The 17,821-nt window shown below is 33.5% G+C and overlaps 2 protein-coding genes across 2 annotated transcripts; one reads left to right on the forward strand and one right to left on the reverse strand.

Annotated features, from left to right (window-relative positions):
- On the reverse strand, positions 416 to 8,396 carry LOC18590301 (rho GTPase-activating protein 1). Its single transcript, XM_018127220.1, has 6 exons — positions 8,258 to 8,396; positions 7,444 to 7,858; positions 4,805 to 4,925; positions 4,484 to 4,603; positions 1,871 to 2,101; positions 416 to 1,271 (listed from the first exon to the last, which is right to left on the reverse strand). Exons 2-6 carry the CDS (start codon positions 7,854 to 7,856, stop codon positions 672 to 674), a joined length of 1,485 nt encoding a protein of 494 aa, XP_017982709.1. The 5' UTR covers positions 7,857 to 7,858; positions 8,258 to 8,396; the 3' UTR covers positions 416 to 671.
- On the forward strand, positions 11,651 to 13,504 carry LOC18590302 (40S ribosomal protein S25). The gene is made up of 4 exons (XM_007015732.2): positions 11,651 to 11,764; positions 12,217 to 12,291; positions 12,416 to 12,550; positions 13,227 to 13,504. Exons 1-4 carry the CDS (start codon positions 11,762 to 11,764, stop codon positions 13,338 to 13,340), a joined length of 327 nt encoding a protein of 108 aa, XP_007015794.1. The 5' UTR covers positions 11,651 to 11,761; the 3' UTR covers positions 13,341 to 13,504.

Here is a 17,821-nt window from a genome sequence, read left to right on the forward strand (position 1 = left end):
GGCTGCTATTCTTCATTTGCGGTGGACTGTCCACATTTACATAAACAGGTTATCAATATAGACCAACCTAAAAAGTATCTGCCCTGCCAATGTACTAACAAAGTTGCCACAATCGTGTGATCTTCTTTCACCACAACATGCGTTGGCTTTCGGCAGCAGTGCGCATCGAACTTTAGTTTTGTCTCCATATAGTGGTCCATCAGCTTTGATGGGTGCACCAAAACCTGCCTATAAGTTTTTACATCAAAGTGAAGAACCTCATATTCTTCCTGGGCAAACTTAGGCAGAATATTGATGTAAAAACACGCTTCATACCACCAAAGCTTCTCAGAATATGGTAGACTTTATAGGGTATCAGGACCAGCGAGGGAATGTGGAAAAAGTGGAAGTTAACATCATGGGAATGACACCGAAAGGGAGAAACCACATCGATAGGATTCCAATGTTAAAGTAGATAGCACATTTTATGAAAGTGCAAATGTTAGGGTCATGCTGTGAAGTATAGAACCATCTTCCACGATATTACACAAGGTGAAGCAAACCAATCATCACACCAAAAGATACATGAACAATTCACAAATTTTCCTTCACAACTTCTTAAAATGAACAAACATGCACGGCAATCTTGTCAAAGTATCAGTTAGGGCAGCCCAACTGCTGTTGAGTATCCTTCACCGCCATGCTTCAATACGTTCTATCCTTGAATCTATACGGCTCAAATTGCTTATTCCTTTAGTCTTCTCAGCGGGGTTTGTTATCTGAAGAATGGATTGCTGTCCACTAATTTTATTAGGCCCCTTCTTGAGACTTGAATTACTTGATTGACCAATATTACTCTTTGCATCATTTTCTAGAGTGCCAGGCTTCAGATAGTTGGCTACAATGGCATCTGTGTCACTGATGAAGGTTTCAACCGGAGCTGGAGTCTCATCAGAATGATCTGCATCAGCTATTAGCTTGTGGACAGAGGGTATCGGACTGTGATCTTTTCCATCCATTATCTCATTGTTTGGATTATAATTCCTAAAACTTTCTCTTAAAGGTTCTTCAGCAATAAAGGCCAGCTCTCTCTCTTCATCATCTTTTTCAGTATCTTGAATGCAGGAGAGTGAAGGGCTCTGGTCTCCATTCTCATCAAAAGGCTCCAGACGGGATGCAAGAGTAGGTTCTACCACTGAATCCTCCCTTTCTCGCAATGTCCTTAATATAAGTGTCTTGAGGAAGTTCATCACTTGGACCGCATACATCAGTGCAGTCAAAGGATCTGCCATCTGCAACCAAAATAAGCCAAGAGAGACAGCCATTGAACCAACAATAAACCCAATATGCAATCTGCATTGCCATCAAAGTTTTCTCAAATATTTGAATAGATGAGATGGGGAAGATAATTAACAATCCTCTGAGCCAACACTCAGTGGTAAGAAAACTGAAAAGAAACGGGGGATGAGAAGAAAGGAACTATCAATGAATTCAGAAATCCAGGAGGGAGGGACCAGGGATTATGTTGGAAATTTATGCATTCATTACAACAGTACCAGATGCTTAACACATAATTCATCAGTATCAGTGAGTAAGATATGGGAACACCAGTAACAATGAGGGAAAATGAAGGCTTTACTAAAAAGGGACCCATTTGGGAGCATAGGGCAGTGCAGTGGGGCGGGCTCCCGACCTCTCTGCCCTGCACTCCCAAACAGGGCTGAAATACTTTGGGTACCCATTATGGACAGAAACTTTTTCAAATGTAAATTAGATCCTCAAGAAAATCTGACTTACGAATAAGTTTAGTTACCATCTCAATTTTTCTGTTTTTAATGTGAGTGGTGATGTCCTGGTGAAATAAATATATGAAATTCCTAGAATATCTCACCTGAGTCATGTTTGGTGCAAAGACCATAGCAATATTGCGTGCATTCATCTTGTTTATGTGTTCTTGCTGGACAACATCAGCCATGAGATTGATGGCCCAATCTAATAGAGCAGATTCTGTTGGGGGTAGAAGCCTTGCAAGCTCAGCACACTGCTCTTCTGTCTGGCATTGCATTACTTGCTCAGGAGATAAAGAATCCAAAACTCCATTTGGAAGTTCTCTGAACCAAGCCTAAGAATAACAAACATCAAATTAGTATATTAGGATTTGATAAAAAAAATGGAAAAATTAGAAGAAGATATGGTTAAAGTCATTTCCTCCAGACGTATGTGCATATGCATAAGCATAAGATGAATGTATATACAAGAAAGAATAAGAAGCAATGTCCAAGAAAACTGTGCTCCAGAACTCAGAACATGAATGTTTCATCACCAGTCAACTGTATATGTCATGTGTAAGATATTTCTCTTCCAGCAAAAGCAAGTTTCCCAGAATCATCGTTGTGAACATCAACAGTGAAATTCACAGTAAAAAAGGAACTCTCTGGCTGAAATAACTGCAGCTGAAAGGAAAATTTGTTGACTTCAATTGTTGAGACTGGAAACCCGAAACCCACAAGGTGAAAAGACCAGCTGAGTCAACCTTATTTGCGTAAACTTGTCACTCCTCCCACTCAATTACAGTATCTTCATATGTGATAGCAATGACCACCCTTTCCCCCTCCAAGGGGGGGAAAAGGGAAAAGGACCAACAGGATCATAGAAAACAATTGTCCCACCAAAAACAGGGAGTTATGTTGGTTGATGACCAGTCACTTTCAAACCTTGGGGAGTGGTGGTGATGTCTAAGAAATGGGGAGGGCTATTCCCCATCGTGTACCCTAAGGCCGAGGGGACCTTCATATGTAATAACTGAAAATAATATGCATTAATGGCTATAAAAACTCAAAATAAGTTCAATAGTGTTTTATAATTGGTAACTCAAATTAAGGAAGAGCATATTTGCTTCCCCCATAAAAAGAGTTAAAAGCATTATGGGTTGAGGAATTGTTAAACAAAGGACTCAAAGATGCATCAAAAGGACCAACAGGATCATAGAAAACAATTGTCCCACCAAAAAAAGGGAGTTATATTGGTTGATGATCAGTCACTTTCAAACCTTGGGGAGTGGTGGTGATGTCTAAGAAATGGGGAGGGCTATTCCCCATTGTGTACCCTAAGGCCAAGGGACCTTCATATGTAATAAACTGAAAATAATATGCATTAATGGCTATAAAAACTCAAAATAAGTTAAATAGTGTTTTATAATTGGTAACTCAAATTAAGGAAGAGCGTATTTGCTTCCCCCATAAAAAGAGTTAAAAGCATTATGGGTTGAGGAATTGTTAAACAAAGGACTCAAAGATGCATCAAAAGGACCAACAGGATCATAGAAAACAATTGTCCCACCAAAAACAGGGAGTTATATTGGTTGATGATCAGTCACTTTCAAACCTAGGGGAGTGGTGGTGATGTCTAAGAAATGGGGAGGGCTATTCCCCATCGTGTACCCTAAGGCCGAGGGGACCTTCATATGTAATAACTGAAAATAATATGCATTAATGGCTACAAAAACTCAAAATAAGTTAAATAGTGTTTTATATTTGGTAACTCAAATTAAGGAAGAGCATATTTGCTTCCCCCATAAAAAGAGTTAAAAAGCACTATGGGCAGAGGAATTGTTAAACAAAGGACTCAACGATGCATCAAAAGGACCAACAGGATCATAGAAAACAATTGTCCCACCAAAAACAGGGAGTTATATTGGTTGATGATCAGTCACTTTCAAACCTAGGGGAGTGGTGGTGATGTCTAAGAAATGGGGAGGGCTATTCCCCATCGTGTACCCTAAGGCCGAGGGGACCTTCATATGTAATAACTGAAAATAATATGCATTAATGGCTACAAAAACTCAAAATAAGTTAAATAGTGTTTTATATTTGGTAACTCAAATTAAGGAAGAGCGTATTTGCTTCCCCCATAAAAAGAGTTAAAAAGCACTATGGGCAGAGGAATTGTTAAACAAAGGACTCAAAGATGGCATCAAATCCACATTCAACTTGAACAAATATTTACGAAAGTTTTGCTTTCCTAAGTCTTGGAGTCTGAAAGCAAAATATTAGTCCAAAATTTGATATAGCTTCAAGTATAAATACTGCCACATCTTCAGTAAGCGCCATAAGAAGTAATATCAAATTTTCTTTTCTTTTTCCCTTTTTGCTTACCTTACCTCATTTTCCAAAATATCTATATTGGTTTGGTGGTAACACAGATGCACTTTGACAAATACACCACAAGGTTGATCACTATAAAGTGTTTTAATTAGAATGTCACAGTGTTTGCATGTTTATCATCTTAAGTGGTTCACCACTCTGACCATAAGCAACCTACACAATTATCACCATCAATCACCCAATTTTCAACCTAATGAGAAACTGCTTGGAAAAGATAAAACTAACAGAGAAATTTAAAATTTCTCTGCAATAAGTTCATCTTTTCATTCAACTCTATAACCCCTAAATCTTCATTTGTATGTAAAAGAATGATCAAGTGGGATTAAATGGCATTACCGTACCTTGATTAGTCCTGCCAAACAGTGTACGTCAATCCCTTCGGGAACCACTCCACCATTCAATTGTTCTCTAACATACTCCTCCTGACTGTTTTCGGCATTAATTCTAAAAATCCCTTCTGCCTGCACATGCAAAGTCAACAGTAAAATGAACTAAGGGCATAAAACTTAAAAACCTTTAAAGAAGTCCATATAACTTCAACAAAACCAGAAATGTCTAAGAAAATAGGCCCCGATTATATAAATGAGAGAGAAAATGGTAAAAGAATTCCGCATTCTCCACTATTGGAGCTATAGCATATTGAAGAGGCAAAGAAAGAATACCTGCAAGCCTCCTTGAGCATACAAACGTCTTTGCATCAGCAAGAGTATTGATGGCACACTGTTCCCTCTGGAGTCGTAGGACAACTGCATGGATTCTGTGGAAACTCCAAAGACAGTTGTACTACCCAAAAAAAAAAAAAACAAAAAACAAATTATGGTGTCAAGTATTGATCAAGAGAGACTGTCTTCAGGTGTCATGGTTCTACACATGCCATGAATTTCATATGAGTTACATGCAAGAAATAAAGTTTTTCAGAGGTGATGCTGACTCTGGTAGAAATTAAGAAGACTAGTCAGTATCATTTCCAGTTTCAAACAATCAAAATCAAATATTTCAACATTTGGCGTGGATGTTTTTGTGTGTTCATGGCAAATCCAACTCAAACTTTTAAGAATTTTCTATGCTGAAAGGAATTCTGAACCTTAGAGAAGCTGCATCAAGCATGCCTTTTGACCCTTTTTAAAGCGTTGCTTTCTTCAATACTCATAAATTCTGATTTTAAACATATAAGCTACAGAGTGGTAAACAAGAAAAAAGCTACTACTATTTCTGTTTAAAAACCATAAATACAGGGAGCCCCAGAAATTTATTATCCGCTTAATTCATTTCCTATTCTTAAGGGATAAAAAGAACATTAGTAGCACGAGGACTTGTGTCAATAACAGATGCAGAAGAGGTAGAAAGAGAACAAGTCTGAAACGTGAAATTCTGCTATCAGTAAGTAGCCTAACTGAACTACTTTCATTCTTGGAAAGGACCTTATCTTCTATAGTCTCTATTGCAGCCATGATAACAAACTCCACAACGAGGATAAATTGGCATCCCGCATGATCACGTTCAATTAAGTTCTGCAGCAATCTTGGTCAGTGAACTAAACTGCCCAAGTATATTAGCTCATAAGATGATTGTTCGAGGAAAGCATAGCACATTTGTTTACCTCCCACCATCAACTCCACATCAGACTCAAATTTTGAGAAAACCATACCCAGCTTAGAGATCCACTCACCCAGAGAAATGTGGGTGTTTTATCATTTTGCAAGAAAAGCAGAAGCAGAACATATAAACTGAAAATGTCAAAAACAGCAGCTTCCCAGATAACAAGACAATTAAATTTGCACCTGTAATCCTATTCCAGCATGATACAACTAATTCTAAGTTACACTAAACACTGATGCCCTTTTCCCCAAATGTAGCTGCCTCTGCAGAATTTCCTTATGCCATTGGCCTCAATTTACCTAAATTTAGGCTACAAATTGCCCTGCCAGCTAAATTACCAGATAGATGCATCTTAGTCTCGATGATACTTGAGGGAAGACATCAAAGGGAAAAATGCAAGAAGAATCATCCAGAACTCTAGGATGTGGTTTTACCAGCAAAGTCTAGACACAATGACTAAACCAGATAAGCTACTAGCTGGCCCAGGCACCAAAAATTGGAAAAATAGTAGGAAAACATTTGCTCTCAGCATTTTGAAAGTCCTGCATGCGTCATTTAGTCACTTGACATTTAAGTCCAGAAAATGAAGACTTATTCCAGCATCAAAGGAACAGCCTAAAGTAAAAGGCCATAAACCTAGCACTACTAACCATTCGTGCTACATGTTTAACAGGGTACAAAAGAGCAACAGACCTCAAATAATGCCATTTCAAATTTGAGGATTTTCAATACTGATCAGAACTATGCATTTGGAGAACAAATGCACTTGAGAAGCGAAAAAAAAAAAAAGGCCCTGTTTTACTGGAAATTAGAAAAGAATCTTCTAAAATTAGTTAGCTTTCAAGGAGAAATTAAAAGACTGCTACAAATACTCACATATCCTCCTTACAAACAATCCAAGTCAGGCCATTTGTGACAATACCTTTAAAGCAGTAGTAAATTTTAAGATTCTCAATCACATGAGCTGATTGGTAAATATATACTCCATCAAAATGATGTAAAATTCCTTTGTCCATTCTTGGTTTCAATGCTGGTCCTGCAAGGACTTTTGCATTTGGTCAAACAGAACAAGCCATGAGACTCAAGCAAGAACATTCAACCTCTCATAAAATTTGACTCCTTCCAAATACACGCAATTTCTTATGGCCGTTCTAAGAACTTGATAAGTCAATACAACATCCCACCTGAGACCCACGAAAGGAAACCATGAAATGCAAAAAGTTGAGAATTTCATGAATCTGATAACCCAACAGGATTTTTTGAGAAAAGGCAGATAGGGTTCATCAATTTAATAATTGGAAAATCTACTTAAAAGAATTGCATTGCATAAACCATTCTTAAGCAAACAAGAAGAAATCATGTACTTGTTAAAAGTATAAATTTCACACCTTCAACAATTTCTCAATTCGAAATTTAGATAAAGTAACATAACATCATTTAAAAAAAAGCATCATCACATTTCTTTGAACAGCTATTGGAATTAACCAAATTTCAGCTATTGCCATTCACCAATATTGAGTCCAAACAACTCCATATGCACCAATGCAATAATCAAAACAAGAATCAGAAAACCCCATAATTTTATTAACTGTCGAAGCCACTAGACCTCAAAAATAAGAGGAAAAAAATAAAACCAAACACCCACATTCACATTTCAATAAAAAGTTGGAACTTTGGTAAAGAAAAAGGGAAAATGAGAGACCTTGCACTAGGAGCTCTCCGGGGAACTTCAGGCTCAAACTCAACAGGCAAACCCAAGAAGCCATTGTACCTATCAAAGGTAACGTGTGCCACGTGTCTGACATTGGTTGGCCAACCGATCTCCATAGCACAAAGCTCTCTTCTATCAGTAGTCTTACAAGAAGCCAAAGATTTCCTGAAAAGGGTCACAAGCAAAGCCAACAAAGACAACTGATCTCTGTCCTGTTTCTCTCTTTCCTTCACTTCTTCCCCTTCTTCTTCTTCTGGGTCACAGCTTGTTACATTTACAAAGTCATCTCTGTCACCTTGTGCGCAAGTTAAGGACGTCTGGGGTGCACAGGACAAGGCAGGTTCAGAAGGAGGAGAAGAAGTGTTAGTGCTTTGAGATGAAGGGAAATGAAGGACCTCGGTCATGGCTGGCAATGACAGTAACGTTTTTTTCGAAATATAAAAAAAAAAAAAAAAAAAATTATTTCTCAGGAAAACCCAAAAAATATAAAATAAAAAAGAAAATTGGAAAAGATTTTGTTTTTGAGAATCAGATTTGGAAGGGAGAGAGAGGGTGGAGTTTGATTTAAGGAAAAGGGTGCTTTCAAAGAATGTGGGACGTGAGAATCATTAACTGAATTCACAAATAAAATATACAGAGGTATTAAGTGTTTTTGGTTTATGGGATTTTGAGCGTTGAAGAAGCAAAATTTGGTGGGAAATGAAGACACAGTAATTAATGATTATAAAAATGTGGCAGCTTGAGGTAGAAGAGAAAGATTAAGACTGTTAATGGCTATGTCTATGTGAATTGTGGGGCTATTTACCCTGTTAGGGAGATGAGATGGAAGCTGATTGAATGGCTTTTTGAGCTGGATGGTGGGCAAAGAAAGAAATGCTGCTAAAATTCTTGAATCAATCAGACATTGATGTCTTCTCCTACAGACTTCTTCCTTTCTTTTTTAGCATTGGAAACCATATGTAATTGATGAAGTGCTTTGTTCCCTCTTATGTAAAACCATGTTTAATGTTTACTCACATTCATGTATATGGTAACCTTTCTGTTTATTGATTTCATTAATTATGTTAAATGTGAATATAATCTTCATTCATTTCATCTTAATTGAATAATTCATGCACCCAAACATTTGAGTCATTAATTACTACATGATTTTTTTATTTAAAAAAATAAAATTCAAATCCCCTTTCTCAAACTTAAAAAAAAATTTGCAACTTAATTTATTTTCTTCATTTAAAATAAAACTCTAAAAAATAAAAATTCAGACTTTAAACTTCATTCTTTCCAATAAATAATAACAATACCATCAAAAATTTTTAGTTTTAATTTTGAACTGAAATGCCCTTTTCAGAAATGCTTATTAGAATCAGCTGATGGTGATATTACAGATTTGTAGTATCTTCTAATTTTTTTTTTCTAGTTTAAATTCATGGTGGCTTACAATTTCAATTCTCAACAGGTCAAGGCTCTTTTCATGGCTATTCCCTATAAATAAACTCATTTTTTCCTAACAAAGGGATATTGACATTTACCAATCGATGTTGACCAAAAAATAAAATAAAATTTTCAAAGCAATCCAAAAATAATTCAGGTGGTTGGGAATGATTTTTTTTATATATTGCTAGGTATTTTTTGTCTTTTTTACTCCAAGTCAAATGCAAGATTACTTAAAATTTATATCCCAAAAGAATCCCCTATAAGGCTCAATTTTATCATAATTAGCATAATTATTACACCCATCAATTTGGACTAATCTCCAAATTATAGAATATTTGCTTCTTAGTAAAGTTGATCCTAAATTCCTCAAAGACAAAAAAAAGGCTCAAGTTTAGTTTATCATATGCTTGCCTATGTCTTATATGTTACTCTCAAACAAATATTTTGTTGCAAATTCAATGGCATTATTATATATTTTTTTTACATAAATAAATAACTTTATTTCATATGACAATGGTCAAACTTCAGTTCACCAATAATTGTTTTGATCTATTATTATTAAGAATAAAAGAAGAAGAAGAAGAATGATTATGATTGTTTCATGATGTCATATATATATATATTAATGAGCCTAGTGTACAAGAAATAGAATATATCTTTTTAGATTTAAATACTAAGGAATGCATAAGTTATTTCTAGAACTGTACATTTGTTTGAATTATTATTTTATTTATCGGATATATATATATATAAGGGATTCGAGATTTTTTTTTCTAATATTATTTGTTCGATAAATTGTAATGTAATATTGAAAAGGTAATTCAAAGGGATAATATATGATTGAGCACTTTCATCTGTTGAAATGGAAGAAAAGAGACAAAAAAAAAAGGAAAAGAAAGAGAGAAGGTAGAAGATAGGAGAGGAGAGGATGAAATGCAAAAGCTTTTGGCTTTGTGTGATTTGCTTTGGGCGTGCTTGGCACCCATATAATTGGGGCATTGACGCGTGACGGATTGCACCCTAATTTTATGGTTACACGATCCTTGATTTGTGTATAATGATGGTATCCCTTTCTTTGCTTTAATGCTAAAAAACTCTCATCTTCACAATAGGATATTGATTTAGACAAGTTCTACCCAAACTAGTCAAAATGATTATTATTGTTATTAATTAATTAGTTAATTAAACAATAATATCAATTTATCAACTAAATCATCTATTTCCTCCAACTGAAATTGCTTTTGAAAAATGGGTGAACTTGATAAGTAGGATACTTTGATAATAATCAAATATGTTGTTGTTGCATACAAAATGGAAATATAATTGGAGAAAGATCAATTGTTTACTATAAATTTTGGCTGTGGTTGGTGAGCTACGGTCCTACCGTATCTCTACCAAACTCGTACTCTTTGGGCACGTTTTGGGGGGTGCAAAATCTAAGGCAAAAAAGTATGAGATGAACTAGTGTTTGTTAAGCAAGAAAATCCAACAACCCCAACATTGCTTTATAGATTGATTTTACACCTTGTATTACCTCTTTTTACAAAGCATTTAGTGTAGAAAGGTAGGAAGATATTGGGGAAGCTTTTATTATTACTTCATCTCTTTCTTGTCCATTTCTTTTTCTTCCATGGGCTCTAACTTGGATACAAGTAAATCTACATTGAAAGAAAGGATTCATGATTTTGTATTGTGAGGCAAAACTATAAAACTTTGGGTAGAAATAAACTTGCACTAACTTCTATGGTTTTAAACCTATATAAGTATACTTAGTGGATATTTTTTCAGCCTTGCTGGTAGTAGGAATCTGTTGTCATGTTAATGATTGCTTGGAAGCTTTTTGGTCGAAAGCTCTCAACTTTTCAGGGTGGGATGACCCGCAGATTTAGATCACTTTTGCCATTGGTTTCCTGATATCACTCTAGCAATTTCCTGTGTTTATCCTTGACTTGTCTAAATCCTTTTTGCTTTGATTCAGGCAAATCACATCAAAGGGTTTGCTTAATAATGAGGCTATGACCCTTTGAGACTGTTAATGAGAACAAAAGTTAAAGTGAATGTACAGTGAGTTCAAGACTAGTCCATTCCCACATAATGCTAACCCTGTAATCAAGCAACTGTCAAGAATAGATTATTTTGCAAAAGGAGAAGAAAAATACGCACCAACTGATAGGAGGCCGGCTTCACTTTCAATGACAATGACTGCCTTTTGATAGGCTCTTGATCCAAATCCAGTTTGTTAGTGAAAGAAACAACACATCTTAGAATTGGCCATATGATTCGGCTGTGGCCTAACGCTACCAATGAATCTTGTATCTCGCTAAAGAAATAATTCCACTTAATAGATTGTGCCTACATAGTTTGTTTGCCCTCCTAATTTGATATAGAACAAGCAACTATAGCAAGTGCATCAAAATCAAATCTAAGAGGAATTTTTTTTTTTGGACAGAAATCAAAGAGGAATTGGATATTCAATACCCAAAACTCATGAGAATTCAATCTTCAACTCAAAATTAACTTTTTTCACCAATTTTGCTTCACAAAAATTTGAAGTTTGTTAGGTTATTTTGAACTCTTTTTTACCAATTTCTTCATTGGGTTGGTCTGGTAAGATTCGGGCTAAAGTTTCATTGTGTTATGAAAAGCAAATCTAAGCCCAAAATCAAGACTTTTAAGATGGGGCCTACTTGGATTCTATATGGGCTTAGCCCTTGCCAGCCAAGCTTACCTTGAACCAGTTTTGGGCACACTGGCCCACTAGCCCTCCCTATGTGTAACATAGCTACTACTACCTTTGTATTTTCCCTTCCACTAACCCTGGCGGCTGCTCTGCTTCTTTCCCCTCCCAAGGTCTGTGCCTCTCCATTGAATCCAAATGGTAAGCTTTTCTCTTCAACTTCTTCTTTGCTTCTATTTCCTTTGCTTTGAAGAAAATGTAATAAAAGCAAAAGAAAGTAAGGGAAAAGGTGGAAAATTCTGAGAATTCTTCATTTTTCATTAGGAAAAATTAGTTTTTTTGTTATACCCATCTGCTTTTTATTTGCTTTTCTTGCGTTTTCTCATTAACCAAATAAAGCATATGCTGAATAGTTATTTCTGGCGTAATTTCCGCCTCTATTATTCTTTATTTCTTATGCTGTTTAATTTTGGGAGACTCTTTTAGCTAATTAGGAGCATGGAATAACTTATTTTTTTAATCCTCATATGTAATGCTTCTTTAAGATTATTATTTGAGGATTTTTTTTATTGTTGTGTTTCAAAAAATGAGTTTTTTCATATTCCAAGATCAATGTTTTTTTGATTCTTCGTTTTGTTTGCTTGTTTTGGCAGGCACCGAAGAAGGATAAGGCACCACCTCCGTCCTCTAAGCCAGCCAAGTCTGGCGGAGGGAAGCAGAAGAAGAAGGTGGGGTTTTCAATTTTGTTGAGTGTTTAAAGATGTGAAGTGTGGGAATTTGGTGTTTTCTTAATGTGTTTGCTTGATGAGTTGCCTTTATGGATATGAGCTTTTCTGTGTGGTTTTATGGCAGAAATGGAGCAAGGGTAAGCAAAAGGAGAAGGTGAACAACATGGTTTTGTTTGACCAGGCAACATATGACAAACTTCTTTCCGAGGTTCCAAAGTACAAGCTTGTTACTCCTTCAATCCTGTCTGACAGATTGAGGGTATGTCCGTGGCTTACCTCATTCTTTTTAGCTTTCTATTTGGGATTATTCTGATATTATTTCATTATACAGTTTTATAATCTAGACTGATGAAAATTGTATCATATCCCATTGTTTAAGCTGTAAAGCATGTTTAGTGTTTTTAAAGTTAGAGTTTGGTACATGGATATTAAAATAGAAGTTTACTGGTATATTATGAGAAACCTTGGAGGTTTGTGTTTTCTTTTGAAAACCTTTTCCATGGTATAGAGTGAAACCTAGTTGATTGCTTTGCAACCGTTTGCCATCTGTTTCAAAGTTTCTTCTTACTCGCATGATAATTATTTTGGATAACTTGGAGTGCTTATTGAGAAAATGGCTGCTCTCATGTGCAAGTGAAGTTTCTTTTTCATTCTTTTAACCTTGTGTCTTGTTCCCTATATTTTAAACCTTAATTGTATAGAACAGGAGTATGTTTGTACTTTGACAATTATTATCCTCTTTCTGCTTGTATTTGTCTGATTGGCAGTTGTTATTAGCATCTATTTTACCAAGAAGTATGCAGCATTCCTTGAATTTATAACACTATTAGTGAAGTTATTAATTCCCCATTCCTCTTCTGATTGTGGAGCTATGTTATTAGTTTTGGCATCTTAATGGTAATGGTGGTTTGCTTACTTATTCTCCATTTTGTCAGATCAATGGATCATTGGCACGTAGGGCAATTAAGGATTTGATGGCAAGAGGTTCCATCAGGATAATTTCTGCTCATGCCAGCCAGCAGATATACACAAGAGCCACCAATACCTAGATGAGGGGAAACTGAACTATCAATCTGTCTTCTATGGATGATAGTTGCTGTTTTTGTTAGGGAACTAGTGCCTTTCTTATGAACTGTTATTTACATCTTTATTTTTTCCGAAATACATTTTTGCTCATAATTTAATGAGAAGTTTATTCTATCATTGAGTGTTTTACCTGCATTTGATCAGTGCTATTTATTGTAATCTGCAGTGGTGGGGAGGGGAGGTTCTAATATTACTTAAGTTTTAATCAAGCATGCTTTGTTACGAAATTGTGATAGGATCTGGTATATTTGTTAGATCATACATCTTTTTTTTCCAAGTCCTATTGAGTTATAAGCTTGATCGAGTTTCGCTCAAGTGAAAATTAAGAAGTAATGTGTCGATCGGATTGGTTAAGTAACAAGAAATTTATGTTATAAAAAAGGTAACAACAAAATTGATTTTGCATTCTCTTAGCATTTTTAATAATGCAAAGGATAATGCAAGGTTTTGTTTGTTTTGAAATAGAATATCTAAAGTTTTTATGCTGGAAAGCTAAAACATTTTATGAGTTCAGAAAAATACTCATCGATCACGTAAATATATCCCTCACAGGATTAAGTATAATTGGTAAGAATTAACAACATACGGAGGGAAACATTTAATTATTTCTCAGAAGATTTTATTATATAGTTAAAAGAAATTAAGAAATTCATAACAGAAACATGGATGATAATTTTTATTTTTCAGTATACTATCTTGCAATAATTGTCATTTTTGGCAAGTTATCTCGCAAAAATCTTCTCAAATACTATATATGTATTTCTCAATGCCTATAAGACACAATTTCCAACCAATCTCGCTTCGTAGACAAAATTCAGAGAAAAAGAAGATGCACCGGCCATAATTAAGATTCTTAAAAATGATCGTTGACTACAAGAATTTATGCATGAGGTGTTAAACTATTCTTAAAAATGATAGTTGATTGCAAGAATCCATGTAATTAAGAACAAGTTAATTATTAATCATAATTTCATGAATTAATTTAATTAATAATATACTTTTGTTCTTAATTACATAAAATTAAAAAAAATAGTTAGGTTTCAAAATTATTCTAATCTCACACTTTTTCTTTGGGTATATATATTATAAAAAACAAAAGTATATATATTATAATTAATAATTTTATAGATTATAATTTTTGTAATGTAACACAAAATAGAAAGTAAATGTGTTTATATTTAAAATATATATATTAAAAGTATATATATAATAATAATAATTATATTCCTTATAAGTTAAACACAATATACATAGAGTATATATATTAAAAGACATTACAAGTTAATTAATAGTAATATAGTTTTTTTTGTTGAAAAGAAATGTAAAATTTTAAAAAAAATTTACATATTTGAAACCCTCTTCACTCTTTTCTTTTTTTTTTATTAAATCGAGAAATAAATAAATTTGATTGTCTATTTTTTTATTTTTAATAGAATTTATACTTAATATAATCTTAATATATATATTTAAAAAAAAACTTTATAAACAGGCAAGTTTTTGGTGATTCTCTTCCATACTTAAAATATAGATAATGGCAAACATAGTTGCCGTGAAAAAAATAGCCTGACTAGCTCAGGCAGTCCCGCCGTTTTATAGGCGTGTGCTTTTCTCTTAGAAACTGTTGGAAGACATTCTTGTTGTGTACAAGTGTGACTAATTGATTAAGCCACTTCAACACCTCTACATATGTGGGCTTTTCCTATGTTTCGGCCTCAACCCTAGTCTCAACATGCTTGGTTCTCATTGGAGCAGCAATTGCCCCCCTATTGAAATCACATTTTCGAAGCCTGAGTATAATATCATTACTTCATTCATCTTTTTCATTGAAGGAGATGTATTGCTTTGCTTCTACTCTTGGTGTGCCTTTGTGGTACGACCTGTTCCAGGCATTCACAATACATTCTCTAAGATGGGAACTTATTTAGTTTGCCATAAAATGTTTTGAATTCTTATAAATGAGAAACTATGATTACATACGTGACAAAAATTTTACTTGTAACATAAGAGAAGTTTAGAAGCCTAGATAATCTCAACAAAGATTTTCATACCATAGGTGAGCATCCTTCAAAAGGAAGAAGTAACAACTCAAAGCTTAAGTTGTAAGTCCAAAAAATAACACTATAAGTATCATGGTAATAGGCTATTAGCGAGTATCCAATCCAATTATATAAAATTAGAGTACTTTATAATCTGGTTTGCAACGGATTCGAATAATAATTTCACTATTTGTATTGGGTCGAATAGCACCATTTAGGTACCCATTATGTTTTTTTTTTATTTTGTGTAATTAAAGACAAATCTATATTATTAATTAAATCAATTCATAAAATTATGATTATTAATTATAATAATTATTATATATATACTTTTAATATATATATTTTAAATATAAACATATTTACTTTTTATTTTGTGTTACATTACAAAAATTATAACCTATAAAATTATTAATTATAATATATATACTTTTATTTTTTTAATTTCATGTAATTAAGAACAAAAGTATATTATTAATTAAATTAATTCATGAAATTATGATTATTAATTAACTTGTTCTTAAAAAGTTAATTTTGCAAGTTTAACATTTCTTTTTAACCAAAAATCTATGTTACCTCCTTTGTTTTGCAAGTTTAACAAAAACTTATATGACCTCCTAATGTTTTGCAAATTTAACATTTCTTTTTTCTCAAAAATCTAGGTTACCTCCTTTGTATTGCAAAATTTCTGTTTTAACAAACACCTATATTTTTTTATATATAATTGGGGGAGGAGATTTGAACCCTACTCTTAAAGCAAAACTAAAAATGCAAAAGCAGTAAAGAACCCTAACAATATTGCGTCAAGGTGGAATTTCTTACAGATGAAGAGAAGAACGTGCTGGTAAGGAGTAATGGGAAAAAATAAATGGGTATAGAAGTATTGTTGATTGAACCATCTTTACAAACGAGAATCATGATTATGAAGAGATGAGATATGGGGAAGTTGTCAGGGAAAAATTCCTCAATCTATGTCTTGATAAGAGAGTGGAACTCAGTTTTAATAACAAAAGATGATAATGATAATCCTATATCTAAGATCACTTATTTATAATAATTAAGATAAATCTTAATTAAATAGTAATTCTAATCCTAAATAAAGACTTAAAGTACTAAAATTCTAATAAAGATAGAAAAAAAATCTCAAACTAAATTAGATAAAATAAAATCCTAAGCTAACGAAAATATTAATTAAAATAAATTTCCATATGCGCCTGTAGGAATTAGATTCAATCATAACATGAAACAAATTTGTAATATCAAAGGAATCAAATTCAATCATAACATGAAACAAATTAAAAAGACGATTCAATTTTTGTCACATTAGCATCTTTGTTGCATTCAAATTAGCCAAGCAAGCAAATTTTTTTGAATCCTAGATAAAAATCAAATAAATAGTAAATTGTTAAAAAAATACATATAATAATTTATTTATTTAATTATTATGAGGAAATTATTGAAAATAATTCTATGATTATTATTGTCAAATCAAGCGCTTTTAAGATAGACAATCAGATAACTTTTCTACCTGTTTTTTTTTTCATTGGAACTTACTACAAATATCATTGTGTCTGTCTAATTATAATCAAAATAGAGAATGAGATAATAATAAATGTGAATATGTCGTAAAATTACTCGTACACAAATTTGATTTGCATTGTCAAAATAAAAAATGATATAATAATAAATGTGAATATGTTGTGAAATTTACTAATATACAAGTTTAATTTGCACTACTTGAAATCAAGTATTAGCGTGATTTTAACTTGAAGTTGATAATTAGCATGATTTTAACTTCAAATTTATTTATTTTTTTGTCAAGTCAAAGTCAAGTACAAATACTTTTGATAAAATTAGGATAATAGATGTGCTTCCCTTGCATGATTTTGGAAGTAATCTGGAGAAAGGAAACCTCTTTCTGACAAAGGTAACACAAAAAAAAAATTTATTCTTCTTTTTTCTTTTCTTTTTCCTCCTATAAAATCCCAATCCCAATTCATTTTTCAAGCCCCTTTAGATAAAATAGTTTCAAACCCCTTGTAGACACCTAAAAAATAAATAAAAAATTTAAATTATAATAAAATAAAATAAAATATAAAAAATAAAATAAAGAAAATAATTAAAAAAAAGAAGAGGTATGGCTGGGCGTATGCCCAGCCATCCCTTCCCCCAACCACCATGCATGATGGGGTTCTGGCCACCAACTCCCTGGTGCCAGAACCCCATCGCCGGGTTGTCCAAATTTTTGGATAATCCGGCTTTTTAAGGGCTATCTGCAAAGAACAGAAAAGAAGACAACAAAAAAATCCTAGATCTACTAGCAACAAATACCTAGCCACACGAACAAAATAAAAACAAAACAAAAAGCAAAAAAGAAAAGGGGGTTAGATCTGAGAAAGGAGTGGGAG

The sequence above is a fragment of the Theobroma cacao genome, chromosome 9 (genome assembly GCF_000208745.1).
Source record: "Theobroma cacao cultivar B97-61/B2 chromosome 9, Criollo_cocoa_genome_V2, whole genome shotgun sequence".
Lineage (NCBI taxonomy): Eukaryota > Viridiplantae > Streptophyta > Magnoliopsida > Malvales > Malvaceae > Theobroma > Theobroma cacao.

Coding starts and splice junctions, on each gene's coding strand:
- LOC18590301 (XM_018127220.1), bottom strand. CDS start 7,856: ATGACCGAGGTCCTTCATTTCCCTTCATCTCAAAGCACTAACACTTCT. Junction 4,926..7,443: donor CGGAGAGCTCCTAGTGCAAG/GTCTCTCATTTT, acceptor TTTTTTGGGTAG/TACAACTGTCTTTGGAGTTT. Junction 2,102..4,483: donor GTTTGGCAGGACTAATCAAG/GTACGGTAATGC, acceptor TGTTATTCTTAG/GCTTGGTTCAGAGAACTTCC.
- LOC18590302 (XM_007015732.2), top strand. Junction 12,292..12,415: donor GAGGGAAGCAGAAGAAGAAG/GTGGGGTTTTCA, acceptor GTTTTATGGCAG/AAATGGAGCAAGGGTAAGCA. Junction 12,551..13,226: donor TCCTGTCTGACAGATTGAGG/GTATGTCCGTGG, acceptor CCATTTTGTCAG/ATCAATGGATCATTGGCACG.